A 21,829-nucleotide genomic window follows, 5' to 3' on the forward strand; every position below is an offset into this window, starting at 1 on the left:
GAGTGGCCCTCCAGGCCTCTCTGCCTGGCCCTAGGGGGGCTTCGCACAGGCCCCATCTCCTCCCCAGGCCCCACCGCTCACTGACGCTGCTTCACTCTCTCCTTCAGTTTTCATTTGCCTGGCTGGGGTGTCTTGCCTTGAACTGTAATAACACCTCCTCCTTGGCTGGATGGAGAGATGTACATGCAGAAAAACATTGCTGGGCTGTATTGTGTATCCAAAGCACAGAGAGTTACCTACTGCTGGGATGTGGCTCCTAGAGGGTTGCCCAATAGGGAATGTAGTCTCCAGGCTGAAGTAAGGTTCCCCACCCTTTCCGTATTGGATCTCCTCTGATTTTGGAACTTTTTATCTCTCAGCACACCCACAAGACATATGTAAAGTGGCTTAATGAGCAGTCGCTTCTTCCCAGGGAACTCTGGGAGCTGTCATTCTCTGAGGGTGACACACAAGGTCTCCTAACAATTCTCAGCACCCTCAAGAAATTAGTCCCTAGGATTCTTTGGGGGAAATCCCAAGAGTTAACGTGATATGAAAATGCTTTAAATATACAGTGCAGACAAATCCTCTGTCTTTACAAAGAGAGACCTGATGACGCATCCTATAGCTTCTGAGACGCCATACGATCCCACTCTAAGCAAGTCAGACTTTATTTTGCTATCTTATGTAATCTGCCTTAAAAGCAGTGATGATAAAGAGATGCGTAATTTAGTAATTTTGTGTTGGAGGTGACCTATGGAAAATGATATTCTGTGCTACTCTCTCCTGAGATCGTGTCGTGCTTCTTAAAAGAACCTGAAGTTTGTCTAAATAAAACATGTTGCTCTACTGCTGTGGCTTATTTGTGTGCAGTGCAGTCCAATGTGCAGCTGCTAAGAAGGAAGAACCAGGGAGTTCATTGGGACTTAAAGATAAAGGTACCCCTGACCGTTGGGTCCAGTTGCAGATGACTCTGGGGTTGTGGAGCTCATCTCGCTTTACTGGCCGAGGGAGCCAGCGTTTGTCTGCAGACAGCCTCCGGGTCATGTGGCCAGCATGACTAAGCCACTTCTGGCAAACCAGGGCAGCGCACGGAAATGCTATTTACCTTCCCGCCAGAACAGTACCTGTATATCTACTTGCACTTTGACGTGGTTTCGAACTGCTAGGTTGGCAGGAGCAGGGACCGAACAATGGGAGCTCACCCCGTCGTGGGGATTTGAACCGCCAACCTTCTGATTGGCAAGCCCTAGGCTCTGTGGTTTAGACCACAGCGCCACCTGCATCCCTTCTTTTGCAAACGGGTATAGAATTGCAGCCTCTATCCACCTGATTTTTTAAAAATAGTTCTTTTTTCCTTTTCAGCTCAGGATCATTGTGGATGTTTTGCAATGAGTACTAGGGTTTTTTATTTAAACAATTTTTAAAAAGCAAACAAATTTAAAAGAGATTGGAAGATAAGTCGTAAGGAAAAGCACACACACACAAATTTATTTTTCTTTAAAACCCTTTTTTATTTTTGTTGAAAACCACAATTTAAAAAATTGCTCAAAATAAAAGCAGGTTAGAAAAAGTTGAACACGCACCAGTCATCGTGACAGAAAATAAGAACATGTATGACAGGAAGGAAACATGAGAGGCAAAGGGTTAATGTGTGGGATGCAACAGGAACCTATTTACAAAGAGCTGTAAACAAAGAATATATATCTATATTTTTGAGAACACTGAAGTCAGATTCACACATGGCTTCTGCTCCTTTATGATAGCTGCATATTCTTCTTTGTTTTTACAGCACAATCCGGTGGGTGTTTTATTCAGAGTAAGTCCCTTTCAGTTCAATGGGACCTCTGTTTGAGAAAGGGTGTTTAGGATTGCAGGCTTAATTTTCCTTAAACACACACACACACTCTCTCTCTCTTATTCACATCAGGTTCACACAGTGCAAGCAAATGCTGAGTTTGAATAGCAATACCAGAGTTTCCCAAACTTTTGACACCTGGGGTGGTGGTTGGGTGGGTCACAGTGCTTTTTTAACTGGATCTATGGGAGAGGCTGCAGCCAGGCTTTAGCATGCAGGGGTTCCCAGATTCATCCCCGGCACTCTCCAAGTTTCCTTTCTTAAGCAGAGCCTAGGTAAGCAGGGCTGGCAGAGTCTCAACTAGGGCCTTGGAAAACCACTATCAGCTGGTACCTTTCCATACCTGCCCCTGTTCCAGATGTTCTGGACAAGCTTGTTGGGACTGATAACCGTTGTTGCCCAAGATATCTGGAGGGTTCTACCATTGGGGAAGGCTGGCATGGCCCGTATCAGGACCTGCTAAGCAGACTTCAGTTATATAATGCAGCTTTCCTACATTCAAATCTGTAGGCACTCTCTATAACTCAGAAGAAAAAAAAGAAACCACATATTAGTCCTCAAAACAAGAGGGCAGGCAATCTCCTTGAGACTAAGGGTGTTGCCTGCTTTTGCATTGCCACAAACAAAGGCGAAAAAAGACACATGCCTGCATAATCTAAAGTATATGCATAGATGCAAATCTAGAAAGAATTACCCTAAGAGAAATACAACACATACTGCCCCAATGGATGAGATGATGAGCAGGGGAATATTGTGCCTGCTCAGTTTGCTGTCTTGGACCAGGCAGCCATTCAAGCAGAGGATGCCTGCAGGCAGAGAAGTGTGCCCTGTACAAGTAGGGCACACAGTCACCTAGTGTGCACCTCAACCTAAAAGATATCCAAATTCCAACGTTTCATGATGGAAAACAGGCAAGTCTGAAGGCTTCCCCTAGCTGGTCTCCCTTCTTATGGCCAGAGCCGGCCCAAAAGTGAGGGTGAAGCACCCGCCTCAGGCAGTGGAAATGAAAACAGGCAGGGCCCCTCCCACCCTATTGCTTCTGCCGCCAGTGGAACACCCTCCCACTTGCCGAATTTCGGCGTGAGGAGAAGTATTGTGGCATATTGCGTTGCTGCTTGTCTTGCTGCCCCTGGGGCAGAGAAGGTGCACGTAAACGCCTTGGAGAATAATGAAGATATTACTTATACTCCACCCATCTGGCTAGGTTGCTCCAGCCACTCTTGCTGAATTTGGCAAGAGGGGAGCATTCTGGCAGCACTGGAAGTGGGTAGTGGGCCATGGGGGTGGGGACAGAAGGGGGCAAATTCCTGGTTTGCCTCAGGTAGCAAAATGGGATGAGGGACACCACTCCCTGTGGTTCTTTACCTTTAAGGGGGACTTGTGCCGGACACCTGTGCTGGCAGGGGCTCATGGGAGCTGTGCTCCACCTGCAAAGTCCCATTGCTGATGTGTGCCCTGGCACAAAGTCTGGGATTTTCTAAGTAAGAATTTATCCTGCTCCTTAAAAATTCTGCTCCCAGCTGGTAGGGAAGGAACCTGCTACGTTTTCAAGTTAACGAAAGCTGAAAACACATGTTTTTGGAGCGTCAAGGACTCTGTGTCAGTTCCATCATTGCATTATGTGCCTCTTCCTCACCAGGGTTGTGTTCTGGAGCTGGGGGAGATGGTGCAGCCATGTTGGGAGCAGAAGATGGCGATGCAGAAGGCTCATTGACCAGTATCTGTAACGTCACCAAGACACTCCAGTCCCTAGATCAGTTTTGTGCTTTTAAAAATGTTTCTTTTTATAAGGTAACAAATGAGCAAACAAACACATGCACATTCATGCAATGTTCAAAAGAAAGAAGAAGAAAAGGGCGGGATGGGCAGCATGGGCGGGAGAAGTTAGATGGACCAGTATGGACCTAGTTGGACCAATTTTCTGACTCAGCACAAGGCAGAGTCCTATATTCCAAATCTTTGCACAGCCAGTCTTGAGACCTTTAACGGCATGAAACTCTGTGTCCTCCTTTCCCTTCTGCTGCACCAAGATGGTGCCAGCTGCTTCAACAAAAGTGCTTTCCCTTACAAAGTTTAGGGTCACCTAGTGGCAAGGATTTCCCCTCCCTGCTAAAAGCTGACTGTGGGTGGATTAGGAAGGCCAGAGTTCAGGCATTGCGGTGACTCAGTTAACAACCATTAAAATTCCAAGTTTGGTTTCGTAGAGCTATTGGTAAAATTGAATTATGCCAGCAATTATAAAATAAAGCCAGGGGAAAGGGAGCAGGAATACTCTTTGAGGAACCCGGAAATAAATGAAATGTGCAGGTTATATTATAGGCAGACCTGGCTGGCTTGCATATTGTTAAGGTTAAATGTTTCCTTTAAGAGCACATACAAAAAGGAGATTCATTCTTCATTTGATTTAGTTTGTGTTCCCTAAGTATCTATAATCTCTTCTTATCCTAGATGGCTCCCATTAAACATTTCTCACATGGTTGTGAATATCTGAACTATCTCCCTTCCCACTTATGATCACAGAATATATTATCCTGTTTTTAATTTTATTTTTTTAAGTCTCAGCACACAACTTCAGCATCAGTGCTCACCCTGAAGGGGAACAGCAAATACTCTGTCAAAGGAGAAAAGGAAACATACTACGAGGGCTATCAGCTGATCAGCAAAACTGACTGAATCGGACAGATTTTGCTTTGATTCCACCTACATAAATTAGCTTGCAACAAAATGCACTCTTCTGAGGAAAAGTATTATTTGTTTTTAGCTGTCAGAACTACCTTTCATCCAGTAAGTGTCTTCTCAGAAGAGACACTCCCTTCCGACAGCAGAGGGAAGGGACTGCAGATTCAAAAGTAGAGCATTGCTTTGCATGTAGAAAGTCCCAGGCTCAATTCCTGGCACCTCCAAGTGCAACCCTAAAGAGCCACTCATTAAGTGCTGATAATCCTGAGCTAGAGGGACCAATGGCCACACTCAGTGGCTTCCCCATTTATCACATCCCTTTATACAAGTCAATAAGGACTAGAATATTTTCTTTTTTAAAAGATCCAGTTAAATCCAGTTTCACAAGGAGCAGGAGGACAGGGGCATTTTTTCTCAGCCTGAGACCAAGGAGAGGCCTTGCTAGAGAGTCCAGATTAGGGATGGGGAACCTCAGGTCCGGGGGTCTTGTGTGCCCCCTCCTCAACTGGCCATCAGGACTCTCCCTAGGCTATGTCCCTTGCTGGCCCTGCTTCACTTCTTCCTTGACTGCTTTTGCCTGGCTAGATTGTGTGTCTGTACTGTGAGCAGTACATGTTTTCTCTGTGTGTATAAACAGTTGTGTCTGTCTCCTTGCCTACATTTGCCTTTGGCCAATACAAAACATGGACATGCGGCCTCTAAGTCTCCAGAGCCCTGGAGTAGCCAATATAGGGCTATATAGGAATGGTCTAACCTGTTAGAAGAGAAGCTCTGCATATCCAAAGAGAGAGAGAGACTGAGGCCACACCATACATTTGAAGCAATATCTTGCCACTTTAAACGGTCAAGGCTTCCCCCAAATAACCCTGGGAAGTCTAATGTATTGATAGTGCTCAGAGTTGCCAGCCTCCAAGTTCCCTGAGTCTCCTGGGAAGAAGGCTTAGGCTTGATTGCAACTCTAGGAGAGGAATAGCTCTCAGCATTCTTAGTAAACAGAAGCTTCCAGGGCGCTTTGGGGAAAGCAGTACCAGAGAGCTTTCCATGTGTGGTATGAATGCCTCTTCTAAGCCAGCAGAGGCATTTTCTGATGCTGCTGAGTCGTGCAGCTCATGCAGTCTCCCTCTCTCTCAAACATGGGAGGGAAAGCCACTTCCCAGATGCCCCTTGCCACTTGATTGTTTTCAATGCAAATGGTTTTTACAAAAACTATTTTTAAAATAATAATAATTACAAAGTTGTGAGCTATATCCAAATACGTTTATCCACACTACAGGTGGCAGGTTCGATCCCCAAAGGGGACAGCTGCATATTCCTGCTTGCAAGGGGTTGGACTAGAGGATCCCTCAGGGTCCCTTCCAACTCTACAAGTCCACGATTCCATGAATCCTGGGAACTATAGCTTGTTAAGGGTGCTGGGAATATTAGCTCTCTCTGTGTGTGAAACTCCAGTTCCCAGGATTCTCTGGGGGAATGTATGGTGCTTTAAATGTATAATGTGAATCTGATCCAATTTAAATCCATCGGCTTAAGTTAGGGTGGTAGTCAGTGCTAGTCCTGCACAGAGTAAACTCACTGAAATTAAACGAACCTAGGTTCATTAATATCAATAGCTCTATTCAGAGTATAACTTGGTGAATACAATCCAAGGCCACCCTCATCATTTTTAAAGGGTTGTATCTAATGCTAGTACTACATAGAGTAGACCCACTGAAGTTAATGGACAGTTATAACTTAGGTCTGCTAATTTCAGTGTGTCGACTCTGGGTATTACTCACGCTGGGTACAGCCCCTCGGATTGATTGGGGCCACTGTTTTAACTCGACTGAGATGTTTTTAAGTTGATTAATCTAGCCAATATGTTGAAGCCCTAGCTAAAACCCAAAGGGCACACACATTCACACACATGCATGTGAAGCTCACACACTCCACAGTGGTGAGCAAAGCTTGCTGCTGTGCTCTTAAGCTCTTGCTGCTCAAAAGAAGCACTAGTGAGGGATCTCTGCAAACTCCCAGCGACTCCAGATCAGAGGCACCCAGGCAAATGTAGTCCAATGCACTGTGGTGCCCGTTGCATATTCATATCCATAGAAAGGCCATTTCAGAAACCACTGTGTTGTTGTGCTCTGTGCCTCAAGGGTGCAGGTAACAAACAGTTGTTATTTAATGTGAAGGGAAACCTAACTCGGTTTTCCTGATTATCTAAAGAAGTGCAAATCACCTTTAACTTTCTTTCCTGATTGCGATTCAAGGAACCATTTCCCCTTTTTTTCTCTGCCCACCAAACCAATAAATTAAGTAACAGGCATTTAAAAAGAAAAAGAAAAAAAGTGGGGGAAAGCGTTTCCTCTACAGCTTCCACTCAGCGGATCTTCACTCCGAATGGCATTTGGTCAGTTGCAAAGTCCACGTTCTTAGTAAAAGGTGCAATGAGGTACCTAGAGTTACAAAGGTGGGTCACAGAGACTCAGGGGCCGAAGCATGGCCTGGGTTGATTCTTGTTTTTTTAAAGAAAGAATTGCTCACTGGCTGTTGCTGGCTTCTTTGAATTGGGCAGGGGGTGGGGGAATAAAGAAATCAGCAGAGCCTTTTCCTTTCTTGTTTGTAACAGAACAAAACTAGAGCTGTCTGCCAGTTGCACAGATTCCTTCGGAGAGTGGTGGACTCTCCCTCCTTGGAGGTTTTTAGGCAGAGGTCGAGTGGCCTTCTGTCAGGGATTCTCTAGCTGTGATCCCGCATTGCAGAGAGTTGGACTGGATGACTCTCAGGAGGGGTCCCTTGCAATGCTAAAAGTGTATGATGCTGTGGAAAACCCCCCGAAACAAAAGCAGGACACAAACTCCAGTATGACGAGAAGGGGCACCAAACCCCTCAGTTCCAGGGAATACCTGATGTTGTGAGCTAACCACCCCGTGTGAGCAGGGTTAAGAAATCAGGCGAGGACTGAGGACCTCCGCCCGGCGTCTTCCCTAACACACTCATCTGTTTGCTTCAGTAGCCTCCGAACCAACTTCTCTAGATCTTTCCTGCACTTCAGCTCTTCCTCCAAACACTGCTTCATCTTCTTATTCTCCTGTAGGCAGAGGAAGCAGGGTGTTAATATTCCACATAAGAAGCTTCTCACTTTCTCTCCACTCCCCAAAACCAACCCATCTGCAATGAAGTCTTAGTCAGCGACAGAGAAATCTTGACTGCCGAGCCTAAGTAGGCTCACCAGGCAGGTCACCACAGGGGTGGTTAGCCAAGTCAGGCACATCTGAGCCCCAAGAGGGGTGTTTTCAGCAACGTCAATCAGCTGGTTGGCAGAACCTGCAAAGCCCATGGCCTGCAAAGAACCGAACACAGTACTTTGTGAGCACAATAGCCAGCTGACTGTCAGGACTTCAAAGCTCCACAGGAGCCAAAACAGGTCCTCTGATGTCATTCTATTGTCAGATAAGAACATGAGAACATAAGACGAGCCCTATTGGGTGAAGCCAATGGTCCGCCCAGTCCAGCATCCTGTTCTCACAGTCGGTGACCAGATGCCTGTGGGAAGCCTGCAAACAGGATTCGAGCCCAAGAGCCACTCTCTCCTCCTGTGGTTTCCAGCAGCTGGTATTCAGAAGCATTACTGCCTCTGACTGTGGAGGAAGAGCATAATCATCATGGCTAGTAGCCACTGAAAGCCTGTTCCTCCACTGATTTGTCTAATTCTCTTTCAAACTGATCAAAGTTACCAGCCATCCCTGCCTCCTGTGGGAGAGAGTTCAACAGTCTATCGACTGGTGAAAAGCCAGCCTTCATGTCAAATTTGGCCTAAGGAAGGGTGGAGGAGACCCTGGTCCACTGGACAGATCCAGTATGGTATTCAACTAAGTTTTTACTTAGTTTACACTTAAACTTATAGACCTAACCTGGTCATGCTCATTCATTACTATGGGTCTATGTTGAGTAAAACCTTGCTGAATACCACCCTGTTTGCCACCTGCTAGGCTAAGTCCTCTGCAACACTGATAGAAATTACAGCCTATACTTTGATCCCTGATTTATACATTTATTCATTAGTGTATGTTCAGGGGGCACATATTTTTTTTTTGGGGGGGGGCAGCCAAGATGGTGCCTTCCAAATGTAGCCCCATCAGCCCTGGCCAGCAGATTCAGTGGTCAGGGATGGTGTTACTTGAAGTATTTCTGTATTGCTTTTCTACCAGAAAAGGTCACAAAGCAGTCTAGGAGGAAATCAAATTCAATAAGATATGACAATTAAATAAAAGAGATGAAAAAATCAACATCAATGAAGTAGGGTTCCATTCACTCAGAACATTTCCACTCACTCAGTACCCACACAAATCCCCCACCCACAAACATATGCATATCTCAGTCAACCTACCCCCCCACCCATATTTACACATCCACATCCACCCACTCATTGCATTTGGAAAACTGTATGGTTCTGGTTGCCTCACTTCAAAAAAGGTATTGCAAAGCAGGAGAAGGTTCAGAAAAGGGAAGCGAAAATAATCTAAGGGTGCAGCGCCTTTGACAAAACGAGAAATGAAAGGCTGCAACGTTTAGGACTTTTTGGTTCAGAGAAAAGGCAAGTAAAAGGCGGTAAGTTACAAGTGCATAAAATAATGCATGGCTTTGACAGAGTAGACAGAAGAGGGAGGGAGGTTTGCTTCCCCTTTCCTAACTCTGGAACTCATGAGTATCCAATGAAGCTGAACATTGGAAGATTTGGGGCAGGTAAAAATGAAGCCCTTCTTCACACAGCACATGGCTAAGTTGTGGAGCTCCCTTCTCTGGAGGCAGTGAGGGCTACCAACTTGGATGGGCTTGCAAAGAGGAATGGACAAATTCGTGGATGAGAAAGGTATTGGTGGGTTACTGGCCATGGCTACATTCTGCCTCTGTGATCAGAAGCAGTGATGCTACTGACTACCCACTGGGGTCCCGCTTTCAGGTTTCCCACAGCATCTGGCTGGCCACTGTGAGAACAAGATGCTGGATCCACCATGCGTCTGACCCAGCAGGCTCCTCACTCTGTCATTCTCAACAATTACAGGTCCCAGCAACCCTCAGTGCACAAATTCAGAAGGTGCACATCACAACACTGGCAGTCTAATGATATGACGCTAAAACCATATTTAATTTAAGGTTTCACTAACCTCAATAGAGGCCTCTCAGTCCACGAACATCTAGGCTATGCCATGTTGTCTATCCCTAGCTCTTCCCTCTTCAACCTTCAGAACAACCCTGCGAGGTGGGTTAAGCTGAGATGACGACTGTCCCAGTGTCACCCAATGAGTTTTGTGGCTGAATGGAAGTTTCCTAATCCTGACATAATGCTCTCACCACTATGCTACGCAGGACCTTGCAAACACATATTGCAATATTGTGCATGTATGCGAGGGTGTGCATAAGAATTTTTCCAGGGGAGGGGGAACTAAAACACTGAAAGGGGGGAGCAGGCTAATTTCTCACAACCTCTCCACCTTTGAAAAGAACAACACCTGTACATTTTACTTCTTATCTTAGGTTCTACTAATGTTTGAAACTTCCTCTGTTTTTTATGTGAAAGATGGAGTTAGGGTTCATTCTAGGTGGGGCAACTGTCTCCCCCCCCCCGGTGGATGCCCATTATGTACATGTCATCCTGGAACAGGGTGATGCTTTTGATTACCTGTCTAAGTTCCTTGACCTCATCCTTCAGTGCATAGACGGCGTCCACCAGACTCCTAGGAAAAACAACCCAACAGTCAGCAGCAAAATGCTAAGAAGCAACCAAAGAGAACTCATAGACAAACACACTCCCTGCAGTTTCAAAAGGCCCTATAGATTATTTAATTAGTGTAAAGGCCTAGGAGAAGAGGAATGTCTTTGCCTGGTGCCTAAAGATACGTAGCAACAGTGCCTGTCCGCCAGGTAGGGAGTGGCAAGGCACCCCCAGACTCTCATATCTTCTGGGAGGGATTCAGCTGGGCTCTGGGAAATTTAGGTTTGTGCAATTAAAGTGAATTAAAGCACTTCTTTGCCAGGGTTTCCCAAACTTGGAACTCCAGCTGTTCTTGGACTACAACTCCCACCATCCCTAGCTAGAAGGACTAGTGGTCAGGGATGATGGGAACTGTAATCCAACAACAGCTGGAGACCCAAGTTTGGGGAACCCTGCTAGAGCAACAGATCCTCTGGGGAGGGGGGGAGGACTGTTTGTGGTTTAAAAAAGAGACAGAAATGTGCTGAAAACACAGTTTGCCTGTCCCCATCTGTTTTTCTTTCAGCTTTGGATTGGGCAGCCCAAGGGTTTGAGTAGATGACCCTCTGGGTCCCTTCTAACCCTACAGTTCTATGATTCTATAGGTCATATGCAGAAGCAGTGAACCTCAACAGGAATGGGATGGGTGCCCCTACAGCATGTTCCCTTTGCAAAGTTCAGGCCTTCTGCAGAACAGCTTTGCAGGTTCTGTTTTGTTTTTTTGTTTCATTTTGTTTCTTTGTTGGCAAACAAGCCTGTAAGGAAAGGATTCCCACAAGTGAAGAAACTGGCCAAAGCTTAAGGGATAAGCAACAGAAACAAAATAGCATTTTAAAAGTGGCAAAAACTCACAAATCTCCCTCATTTTGAGGGGGGGAAAGAAAATTCCACATATTCGTTTTGTCTTTTATAGGCAATGCTTGGTCCTATTGCCTGCTTAGGCATAAGACGAATATGCAGGGAAGTGCAGTGTTGTGGAGTTACATAGCAAAATGCCCGAGTTGTATTACATTGCAAAGCTTTGTGCTGTGTGGTTTCATGGTCACGTTACGCAGTACAAAGGTTTGCAACATTCCAATCAAGGGGCAGGATGTGGACACTGGCAACATTAAATGCTGCTTCATTGAATGCCTTCTTCATTGAATTGTCTACCTAAACACGGATACCGAATGCAGGGCAGGAGCAAGATATTCTGCCCCCCAGAACAGAACTCTTGCCACCTTGCAGTCGACCTCACACACTGACCTCCTCTTGCTCCTTTTGTTATTGGGTGGATGGGGATAGGACACCCACAATTAAATTTCTTAGGCTTCAGCTCACTTGTTCTGTGGCCCACCCCAATCTCACTCACTTCTCCTCTGTGATAGTCTGCCCGTTGCTTCTTGTTTCCTCAAAGATGATTTTCTCTTCTTCCGGAAGCAGGACCTGGGGGACGGAATCCTTACGGGAACCTGGTGGCAAGAGAGGATAAATCAGGGGACAGCTCTGTTTTGGCGCACACAACAAATAAACAAGAACGTTAACAGGAGAAGAGCGTTTCCCTGCTCTTTTCCCCACTAGTGCATCATCATTGTCAAGATTGAAAAAAAACAGCAAGAAAAAGACTTCCTGTCTGGCCGCCATGGCAAACGGCTGTCCCCAGACTAGGGGAGCCTTTCTGTGCAGCTAATGAAGATAATATGGGAGTAATTATCCTCCCCAAAAACCCCCAGGGCCGGGCGGGGGGGGGTGCTCTACCCGCAGAACATCCGATACCTGCCGTCCGTCCTGAAGGAATGTGGGTGGCAGGGGGCGCTGGGTGCATTGCACCGCGCCTTTCGGGAGCTCTCCAAAACTTGCGCCATGAGCGGTGGACACCTGTTTTTTTAAAATAAAATTCAAACTTAATTAACAGGCATGCTCTGAACTAGGGCGGATAAAGTACTCTGCTAATTGATTCAGCCGCTGGGTGCCAAGGATTCGACCTGGAGAAGGACTTTCGTCGTAATTGGATCGGTATGTTGGGGGAGGTGAGCCTCCATTATTCTCTCTTGATATACTAAGCATTTGCTGTTTTATTCGGCAAATCTGGCCCGAAAGGCTGACTGTTTGAAATATGAAAGCAGGATTGAAAGTATCTTGCTATTGTTATTGTTATGGCTTAACTACAAAATTGAGTGTGTGAAATTTTGACTATGATTCTGGCCACAACTCTTAATGGAATGATAAAAAGAATTCATGGTGGGAGCTATGGTGTTTTCCTGAGGCATCAGCTTGTTAGCAGCTGGAACGAGATCACAGAAGGGAATTTTGTATATTAGCCCAGCGCTAATAGCGGAAGGCTAGATCTCCCTTTGTCTTGGATGTGATGCACTGAGATTTGCCTTTGTGTGCAGAAAGTGAAACTGGCGTCGATGAGGACTTTGGACTACAACAGGAACATAAAGAAGAAGAAAATTAAAAATATTTCACACAGAACTACAAAGGACTAACCCGCTTGCTAAACTAATTCAGAGGCTGTTAAAAATAAATGAAGGATCAACATCGGAAATGTTTTATTAGAATTATTTGGGCTAATTAAGGAATGCAGTAAAATATTAGACCATCACTCCCCGAACTTCAGAGCATAGGAAGTCACCCAAAGATATATAATTCGGCATTGAATATTTTTTGATTGTATTATAATTTGGAATGTTTTAATGTGGTTTTTATTGGATTGTTAAAATGGAAAACTTAATAAAAATTATTTTAAGGAAGGAAGGAAGGAAGGAAGGAAGGAAGGAAGGTATTCCATAAATGGGGTGTCACTACCAAGAAGGCTCTTTCCTTTTTAGCTACCCACTTCACCTCACTTGATGGCAGGACATGGAGCAGGTACTGAATATCAGGGGCTGGGAATCACAAATAACAAGAGTGTTGTTGCTATTGTGGGCCGACACCATAGGTGGACTTCACCATAGGTATCTGGTTGGCCACTGTGAAAACAGGATGCTGGGCAAGATGGGACGTTGGCCTGATCCAGCCACCATCTCTTCTATGCTAAGACACTATTTCAGGTAACCTGGTTCCAAGTCTTTCTGGCTTCGTTGGTTAAAACCATCACTTTATAATAGACCAGGAAATGGGCATGTGTTTTCTGATAGCTTAATAGCTGACAAAAGTTGTACAAAGCAGCCACATTTCGGAAGGAGAGGGCCACACCCGTTTTACTACCCCTCTCTTTCCCCTCTAAGAGTACACTGATTTTAATTTGCCCTGTCAATGCGACTGACTAAATGGTTGCATTTCCATCACTTCAGAAGATGTTAGCACCTCACTCAGGAAGCAGCTTTTTCTGAAAGGTGCAGCAGATTAAATGATAGCGTTTTGTGCTTCCTAGTCAAAGCTATCTCTTGCATTCTAAGATAACCATCAGTTTGCTTGCACAGTGGAATAGGAGGAAGCTGGGTGAGAAGGGACTGCCATCTTCCTCTACTGTGCTTCCTTTGCTGCACGGCATAAGGTAAGAGTGAGGCAGCAGATAGGAAACATAGGAAACTGCCTTATTTATAGGCAGACCATCGGCCCTTGTAGCTCAGGGCAAGTGAAATGATCAAGGGCAACTCCCCCATGAGGAACAGATGCAGCATTTGGGACAGATGCAGAGGAAACACAATGGAAGTTTAAAAAACTAAGCATGGCATGGAGGAAGCAGATATGAAGAAGTTTTTCTCCCCCCGTTCAGAACGTTGGGCATCCAATGAAGCTTAGTTTTGGAAGATTCTGGACAGATAAAATGAAGTCCTTCTTCATTGCAGCACGTACATAAACTAAGAACTTGCTCCCCAAGGAGGCCAGGACGACCACTGACCTGGATGGTTGAAGGCTGACAGGTAAACCATGGAACTCCCTCCCACAGGAAACAGTGTTGGCCACCAACTTAAGATGGCTTCAAAAGAGGACTGGACAATTTCTCAGAGAAGGCTATCAATGGATACGCATCACTACAACTCTGCTCTGTCTCTACAGTTGGAACCAGTCAAAGTTCCAAATGCCACTTGCCGGAGTTCTTGTGCTCCGGACCTGCTATTGGGCTCCTCATAGGAACCTGGGTGGCCCCTGTGAGAACAGGATGCTGGACTAGATGGGTCATAAGCCTGATACAGCAGGATCTTCTTATGCACAACACCTGCTTTGTAGTAGACTGTGACTTAAAAGGCATTTTTGACCACTTTTTATGGAGAGGGCTAATTCATGGCACATTATTTAGCCATGAAGCCTATATGAAACATTCATATAGAACAGATGGTCTACTTCTGAATGCTAATTGCTAGGGGAAAACAGCAGAGGAGGGCAATTGCCCAATCCCAGTTTATGGTCTTAAAACAGCTGAGGATGCTGCTCTGATGGAAGCTAAGCAGGTCTGGGTCTGGTCAGTGCCTGGATGGAAGACCTCTTGGGAACCACAAATAGGCTACTGTGGGTTCCATGATAAAAGAAAGGCAAGACATAAATGGTTAAGAAGTTAAATAAGAAAGTAAACATCTTTCTCATGCCCTGCTTGTGGACTTCTCGGAGGCATCCAGTTGGACCCTGAGAGCAACAAAGATGGGTTTAGATGGACCTTTTGGTCTGATCCTCCAGGGCTCTTTGTAGGTTCTTATGAAAGAGAAAGGTTAAACACAGGCCCTCCCAGTGTCACTGGACTACAACTCCCATCACCCCTGCTCAATGCCCATGTTTGCTGGGACTCATGGTGGTTGGAGTCCAGCAACATCTGAAGAGGTTTAGGTCAAAAGAAGAACCTCACTAGGAGCTAAAGACGACAAAGGTAGATAATCCAAGGCTTATAAGGACCAATGGTCTGGCTCACTGGAAGACAGCTTTGTAAGTTCAAACCCCAACTAGCACGCAATGCTTGGCAGAGAGCCTCCCACACATTGCGAGAGGAATGCACCAGGCATATGCTAAGCTGCCAGCTCGGTGCACCTCACTTATCTCAAAGCTACCCCACATTCAAAAGTTTCTAGGTACAAGGGGCCGCCTTTAAGCCACTCACCTGAGCTGTGGGTTTGCTGGGTGCTAGCGCCTGTGCAATAGGCCTCAATCACTTTAAGGATCTGTGCATCTTCTTCCAAGGCAGCAGTACCTGTCAAATGTTGCAAAGGCAGGTGAATGCAAGAGACGTCTCTCACCCAATCTGGCTTCTATTAACTTGAGAAGACTTAGCTCAGCATCTAACACTGATTTCTAGCTTTGCTGTTAGGTGGAGCGGCACAATTTGCTTTATGTTTCATCTCTGCCTCACAAGGGCTAGAACACTCAAGTGTTCCAGTCAGAAGCAAGGGTTGTATTCAACTAACTTTTACTCAAAGTAGGCCCAATTAAATTAATGGCAATGACTAAGATCATCCAGACTTCTTTTTGTGTCCAAGCACTTTTTTCTTTTTGCTGTGGTGCTTTCCCCAAGGAAACCCACTCTTTACTGCAATCTACAAAAAACCCAGTATTAAAGAGAGGTTTTTCCTGGAGAAAGGTGCAGGGCGAAATAAAAATGAAAAGTCCTTGAGCAGAGACTGTGGGAAAGCACGGAGCAAAAGGTAAGTGTAGATGAGCCATCAATTAGGTCTATGGATCTACTCTGAGTAATAAAATGTAGTTGAATACAACCCTGAGAAACTGCTGATTTTCTAATACAGTGGTACCTCGGTTTTCGAATGTAATCCATTCTGGAAAACCATTCGAGTTCTGAAATGTTCAAAAACCGAAAACTCAATAGCTGACAGCCAGGCCTCAGGATCTTACACTCAGCGGAAGCCATCTTTCATGTTCGACTTCCGAGGTGTGTTTGAGAACCGAAGCATTTACTTCCAGGTTTACGGCGTTCAAAAACCGAAATACTCATCAACGGTGACATTCAGAAACCGGGGTACCACTGTATTTAAAATGGAGGAAGCAGGTACAGTGGTACCTCGGTTTACAAACTTAATCCATTCTGGAAGTCCATTCTTAAACCAAAACCATTCTTAAACTGAGGTGCGCTTTCCCTAATGAGGCCTCCTGCCATCGGTGCCCTTCCACCATTCGGATTCCATTCATAGACCGAGGTGAAATGCAACCCGGGACACTACTTCCAGTTTTGCGGAGTTCATAAACCAAATAGTTTGTAAACAGGGCTGTTCTTAAGCCGAGGTACCACTGTATTTATCTTGGCCCGTGTAACCTTGAGTGAAGCAAGAAATCTTTTTATACCAGTCAGAGTCCTTCCAGACGCAGTTTGTATTGTGTATTCATGAAGTTTTCTGCTCACGATGGTATTGGGGCAGTCATACGTGAACCCACTTTCAATACCTTTCACACCTGCAGAAGTTTCAGGGTGGTCTTCTTCATTTCCAAACAGTGCATGAGCTACAACTTCCTACAGAAACCCAGTAACTTTTCTTTTCTCTGCAAATGTTCCAGTTCACTTTTTTCCCTGTCCCTGTGCATGGCAATCGTATAGTAACACTGGGGAAGCATCACAGAACAACTAATAAAGCAGAATGCTAAGTGGACTGTCCAGTATAATCAATCCATCACTAATGCACTATTATGCAGAATACGCGACCCCAAAAATACAGGAGTGTGGAGGAGTCTACCCACAGCATGCCTTTGAAGACTAGCTGTTGTGAATCACAAGTGGGGAGAGAGCAGGTTACATTCAGGTCCTGCTTGCAGGATTCCCACAGGCATCTAGTTAGCCACTGTGAGAACAGGACACTGGATTACACAAGCCTTTGGCCAGAACTAGCAGGACTCCACTGTCCTTAATTTGACCAGCTCTTTCCACTGTGCTGGTAGAGTGTAGTGAAAAATCACCTCTAGGGATGCCTGCTCTGATTCAGGGGATGCAGAACTCCAGCAGAAGTTCAGCAGCTGCCCATCTGCTTGCTGGCTGACCAGGGTCACATTCTACTTGCTAAAAGGTGCTGAAAGTTGTTAGGAGACCCCACCCCTGCTTGCAGAACTACAATTCTCAGAGTGGTTTAACAACCAATCTCTATTCCCAGGATAGTCTGGGAAATGTAGCTCAGTGAGGGGAATCTCCTGTTGAGATGGGTCTCCTAACAACTCTCAACAGCTTTAAACTACATTTCCTAGTAGCTGCCAAAATTCTTTGGGGAAAGGCATGGCTGTTTAAAGTGGCATGATACTGCTTTAAATGTACAGTGCAGATGGGGGGGTCTTAGATATTACACTGGAGAATCTGCGGGTTTTCTTTTAAATGCAATCACTACAAATACAAGTCATGTAAGTTAGCTCACTTTTTCTAACGACAAATTCCTCATCGGATGCTTTCCTGTCTTTCCTTTTTGGAAGGAACTTCTTCATTGTCTTTGGGCTCTTGCTTGAGTCCTATTTTTTTAAAAACGACAAAAACAACACATACTTCACTTAATAATGAGACAACCAAGGTTATGAATAGAGAAATCTTAGCTGACAATAATCTCGGTCTCAGCTGGTAAATCTGGGGTTGTGGGACAAAGCAATACTTATAGGACAAAAAGCAGGTTGGAACTTGGTAATAGGGCCAGAGCCGTCTTTCCTATAGGGCTTACTGGTGCGTTGTGCCATGGCACTGGCCTCTCAGGGGTGCCCCAGTGAGTGGGGGAGCTGCGTGGCTTTGCCGGCGGCCTCCCCTTTCCCTGCACGCCCGCCAGCTGTGCCCTGTCAACCATATGGCTGGCAGATGTGCAGCTTGCCTCCCAAGCCTCCCCAGGAGGAGAGCGATGCCCACAGAGCCTTGGGAAAAGGTTGACAAGTCGACAACTCTGGGAAACTTGGGGGGGCACCAGAGGGATCTTTGCATCACGATGCCAGATATGCTCAAGACGGCCCTGAATACAGCACCCTGTGTGAAAACAAAATTTGACACACACACACACACACACCAGCACCTGTGTCACCTTCTGAAAGATGGCTAAGCAAGGTGCTGGTCTTTGGGAAGGAAGCATGAGGGCTGTAGTAGGGTCCAAGAGACCTCCTGTCTCCTTCCCAATGCTGGGTAAGTGCTAACTAGGCTTTAGGAAGGAGGAAGGAGGAAGGCAGGAGGACTCTGGGACCCTCCTTCCCAAAGTAAGGGCTTACTAGATTTTGGGAAGCAGGTGGGAAGGCGTCCCTTGGGGTTGGCACCCTGTGCAAGGGAACCAGTCGTGCAGTCCAAAATCTGCCTCTGTGAAAAACAGTTTATTTGAATTTAAACAACCCATGTTTGTGACACAACAGATCTCAACTTAGAAGAGGCACTCTATTCAATGTGAGAGGAAGGGAATGAATGCTTCTCTGAGGAGACATGTCTCTCACCCGAGGAGATGCCTAAGAAGCATTCCTTTCTATGTTCAAGAAAAAGGGAGAGTGGAGCTTGAACCACCTGCACTTTTTATAAGTATTTTGAGTATCTATTCATCTTTCCAATTAACTGGGGGTATCTTTTTAGCAGTCAAAAGTTGTTTTATCTGATGGTGCTAGTAAAAATTAGATGAAACCATGAGACAACCCAGTCTCTAGCCCTTCTAGAAAGAAAGTTATGAAACAAAATGGGCAGGTACTCTTCTAAGTGATTTCTGTGAAATGAGCAAATCTGGTCAACTCAGAGGTGCGATTGGTGAGTGAGTTGTTTGGACACCATGCAATATAAATCTCTGGGGTTCCAGAAGGGATATTACTTTCCCATCTCTTATATTGCACTTTTCCTGCTTCTGTCCTATTTTGTAAATTCTGCAGGCTAAGCCTTTTTCTCATATGGGAACATATACTTATGAACCGATGTGGATGCCATCTTGAGATCATCATGGAAAATTACAAATGTTTTCCATCATGGAAAATACAAATGATTTCAAGCCTAGTGCCTTTTGCATAGTACTGAACTCCAACTCCATTCCCCGCTGAGCAGGTGACAGCAAAGGTTGCAAGGTTTTTAGCTGGGGCAATCAGAATAAGATCCACTATTTGACTATTGATTCATACCCCTAAAATGTATTTTATATAATTAACTTTTTATTTCTATTCTTTGTATATCGTATTGTTGTTTTATTGCTATGGCCAATGGCTGACGCAAATAAAGATTCATTCCTTCCCCTGCATTCCCCGCAGCCTATTGGCTGCGCTGGCGAGGGTGGATGAGAGCCATTGGCTGCACTCACAGGCTAGTTTATGCTGTTTCCTAAACTGTTGATTTCCACATTATTTCTGAGCTCTTGCATGACTTAGAAGTCACTTCCAGAATCATAGCTGAACACAATGCAAGTTTTTGTGTTATTTGTTTCTGGGGGGTGGGGTGGTGGAGGAGGGAATCTACAAATAAAATGGAAGTGAGAGCTATACTCTAATATAGTTTTATGTCACATGAAAGCTCAAAATATAATGCGGAAATTAACACTTAGGAAAACATCGGGTAAATTGAATAAACCTCCTCATGGATGCACACAGAGTCCATAACATCTGGACTCTGTGTGCATTATTGAACCATAATCCCAAGATTTCCAGCTTTCATTTTTTTAAAAAAGAGGAAATTTCTAATATTTGCAGATCCTGAGATGTGATGCAGAATGTACAGCCGCTATTCTTCCCAGGGCTTTCTTTTGATAGAAATCAGCTTGCTCCCTCACACACCCCAAACATTCCTGTGGGCTCCCATGATCTGGAAGACACTAGGTTGGGAAAGGATGACTTAAGAGCCGCAGGCAGATGAATCTTTTTTCCCCATGCTCTGAATTCAACAGCAGCATTAAGTGTCCTTTGCAGAAGTGCTAGGGAGTAAGTCCCATTGCTTGCAGCCAAGACAACGCAGTAAAGTGAATGGCAATGAATTGCAAAACAAACAAACAAACACAGAGCTTTGCTCTGGGAAAATATGACACACGAATGCAGAAGGTCGTGGGTGGGTGGGGTGGAGAGAGAAGGGGAAAACCCACTTGTCCTTTGTTAAAACATACATGCAATGCAGCGACCCAGGAAGTCATGGAGATGATTCCATCCTTACCTTTAAAATGTAAGTCATCCTCTACCGAATGAACATAAAAAGAAGAAGACAAAGACAAACATGAGAAGGTAAGCATGATTCATGGAAAAAGCAGCTGACTTTTTTCAGCCTGGTATCTTAACGGGGTGGGTAGGATTTGCCCTTACTGATACACCATTCGAAGAGCGTTTTATTTCTTTTGCATTGCTCATGGTTTAAGTTTTACTTTTGCTTATTGCATTTCATATCTTGTTAAGCCGCTCTGTAAAATGACTGACAAATTTGACTATTACTATTCATAATAACAAGGAGGAGGAAAGGCATTGATTAAACACTGGAAAACTCCCGTGGAACCAGAGGCTCTCCATTCATGGAGGAAGTTTCCTTCTGCAACTCTGAATGACACTGCTCAGGGTCTCCCCTCTTCCCAGTTAGCCTCTGCTGCAGGAAGGGGGTTAAATCTTCTACTCACCCATGTTGGATATGGTCAGCTCACTCAACTGCTCCTGAGAAAGGGTCATCCACCCTCAAAGGGGAGTCTGCCTGTCATGTCTCTGTACGAGTCGGTGTGGGCTCCAGGTTTCAAGGGGCACTTGGGCACTGCATTCTCAGGGGGACCTGTTTCCACCCACCTTCACCTCCCGGCTTCACCACACGCATCCCCCAAAGGAGAGTTACTGCTTACTCAAAGAGGGCAGATGAATAGGCAGTTACAAGGAACAGTAGAATTGGATCCGGGAAACTCAAGGGGAGGAATAGATAACCTTTTCGCAAAGAAGCACCATTGATTCACAGAGGAAAGTCAATCAGGGAGCCTTGGCCAATGGTGGGTGGGGCCAGAACACAAAACAGAAGCCAGCACAGCCTCCCTGTGAGCAAGGCATTATCCAAATATCTTATAGCATAGTTGTTGAATTTCCAACACCCACTTGATATTTCTCTTTAGTGGGGCAATGCTGACTGCCATGATGAGCTCCCACACTTAAAAACTGGTGACCACACCAGTGCTCAGTTACTTAGACCCATGGACAACAATGGAATATACTCCCAAGAAAAATGGACACAAGAATACTGAGCAAGACAAAACAAAACAAAATATCTTTGGCAATGTCTGACAATGTTTATGAAAATTTAGGAACAAAAATAGACCATCAGCACCCGTGTACAGAAGCCAGCAAGCCTCCAGCACAAGCAGTGTTAGGGGCGAGTCGTGTAAAAAAATGAGTCATTAAAAAAAAATCCCTGAAAAGTATTGAAGAGTGATTTTATAGTAACACCTTTTGGGGGTTGCGACACAAGTTTCCTGTATGATGCAAATAACTCCCCTATGCCAGCTCAGTTTCCTGTGGGCTTAGATTTGAACACTGTTATAGTGTGAGAAGAAATTGGATAGATGCAATTAAGTGGGGAAGTGGTTTTCTTTCTCTGCGAGATGTTTGGCTGCTGGAGCAGTAAACCTTTACCTTTTTACCAAATATGAAATATACTTTATTCCTAAGAATCCCAGTTCTTCTATGGGTTTAAAAAAGACAAAAATACACCCAAAGGATAAAATGGGGGGGGGGCTCATAAAAGAGTTGCTCCACCCCCTTGATCATTCTGGCTGAACTTTCCTGAACTT

General features: G+C 45.1%; 1 protein-coding gene across 2 annotated transcripts in view; it reads right to left on the minus strand.

The window, feature by feature from the left end:
* Positions 1-1,468: 1,468 nt before the first annotated feature.
* The window catches only part of ARHGEF6 (Rac/Cdc42 guanine nucleotide exchange factor 6), a 75,627-nt gene continuing 55,266 nt past the window's right edge, over positions 1,469-21,829 (minus strand). For both annotated transcript variants that reach the window (XM_082207238.1, XM_082207239.1), the window contains 6 exons: positions 20,230-20,250; positions 17,513-17,603; positions 15,268-15,357; positions 11,602-11,701; positions 10,179-10,233; positions 1,469-7,586 (listed from right to left, as the gene is read on the minus strand). In XM_082207238.1, coding sequence (XP_082063364.1) covers positions 7,446-7,586; positions 10,179-10,233; positions 11,602-11,701; positions 15,268-15,357; positions 17,513-17,603; positions 20,230-20,250 — 498 coding nt within the window. In that variant the 3' untranslated portion in view covers positions 1,469-7,445. The remainder of the gene's footprint in view (positions 7,587-10,178; positions 10,234-11,601; positions 11,702-15,267; positions 15,358-17,512; positions 17,604-20,229; positions 20,251-21,829) is intronic.

The sequence above is a fragment of the Podarcis vaucheri genome, assembly GCF_965113315.1.
Source record: "Podarcis vaucheri genome assembly, chromosome: Z".
Lineage (NCBI taxonomy): Eukaryota > Metazoa > Chordata > Lepidosauria > Squamata > Lacertidae > Podarcis > Podarcis vaucheri.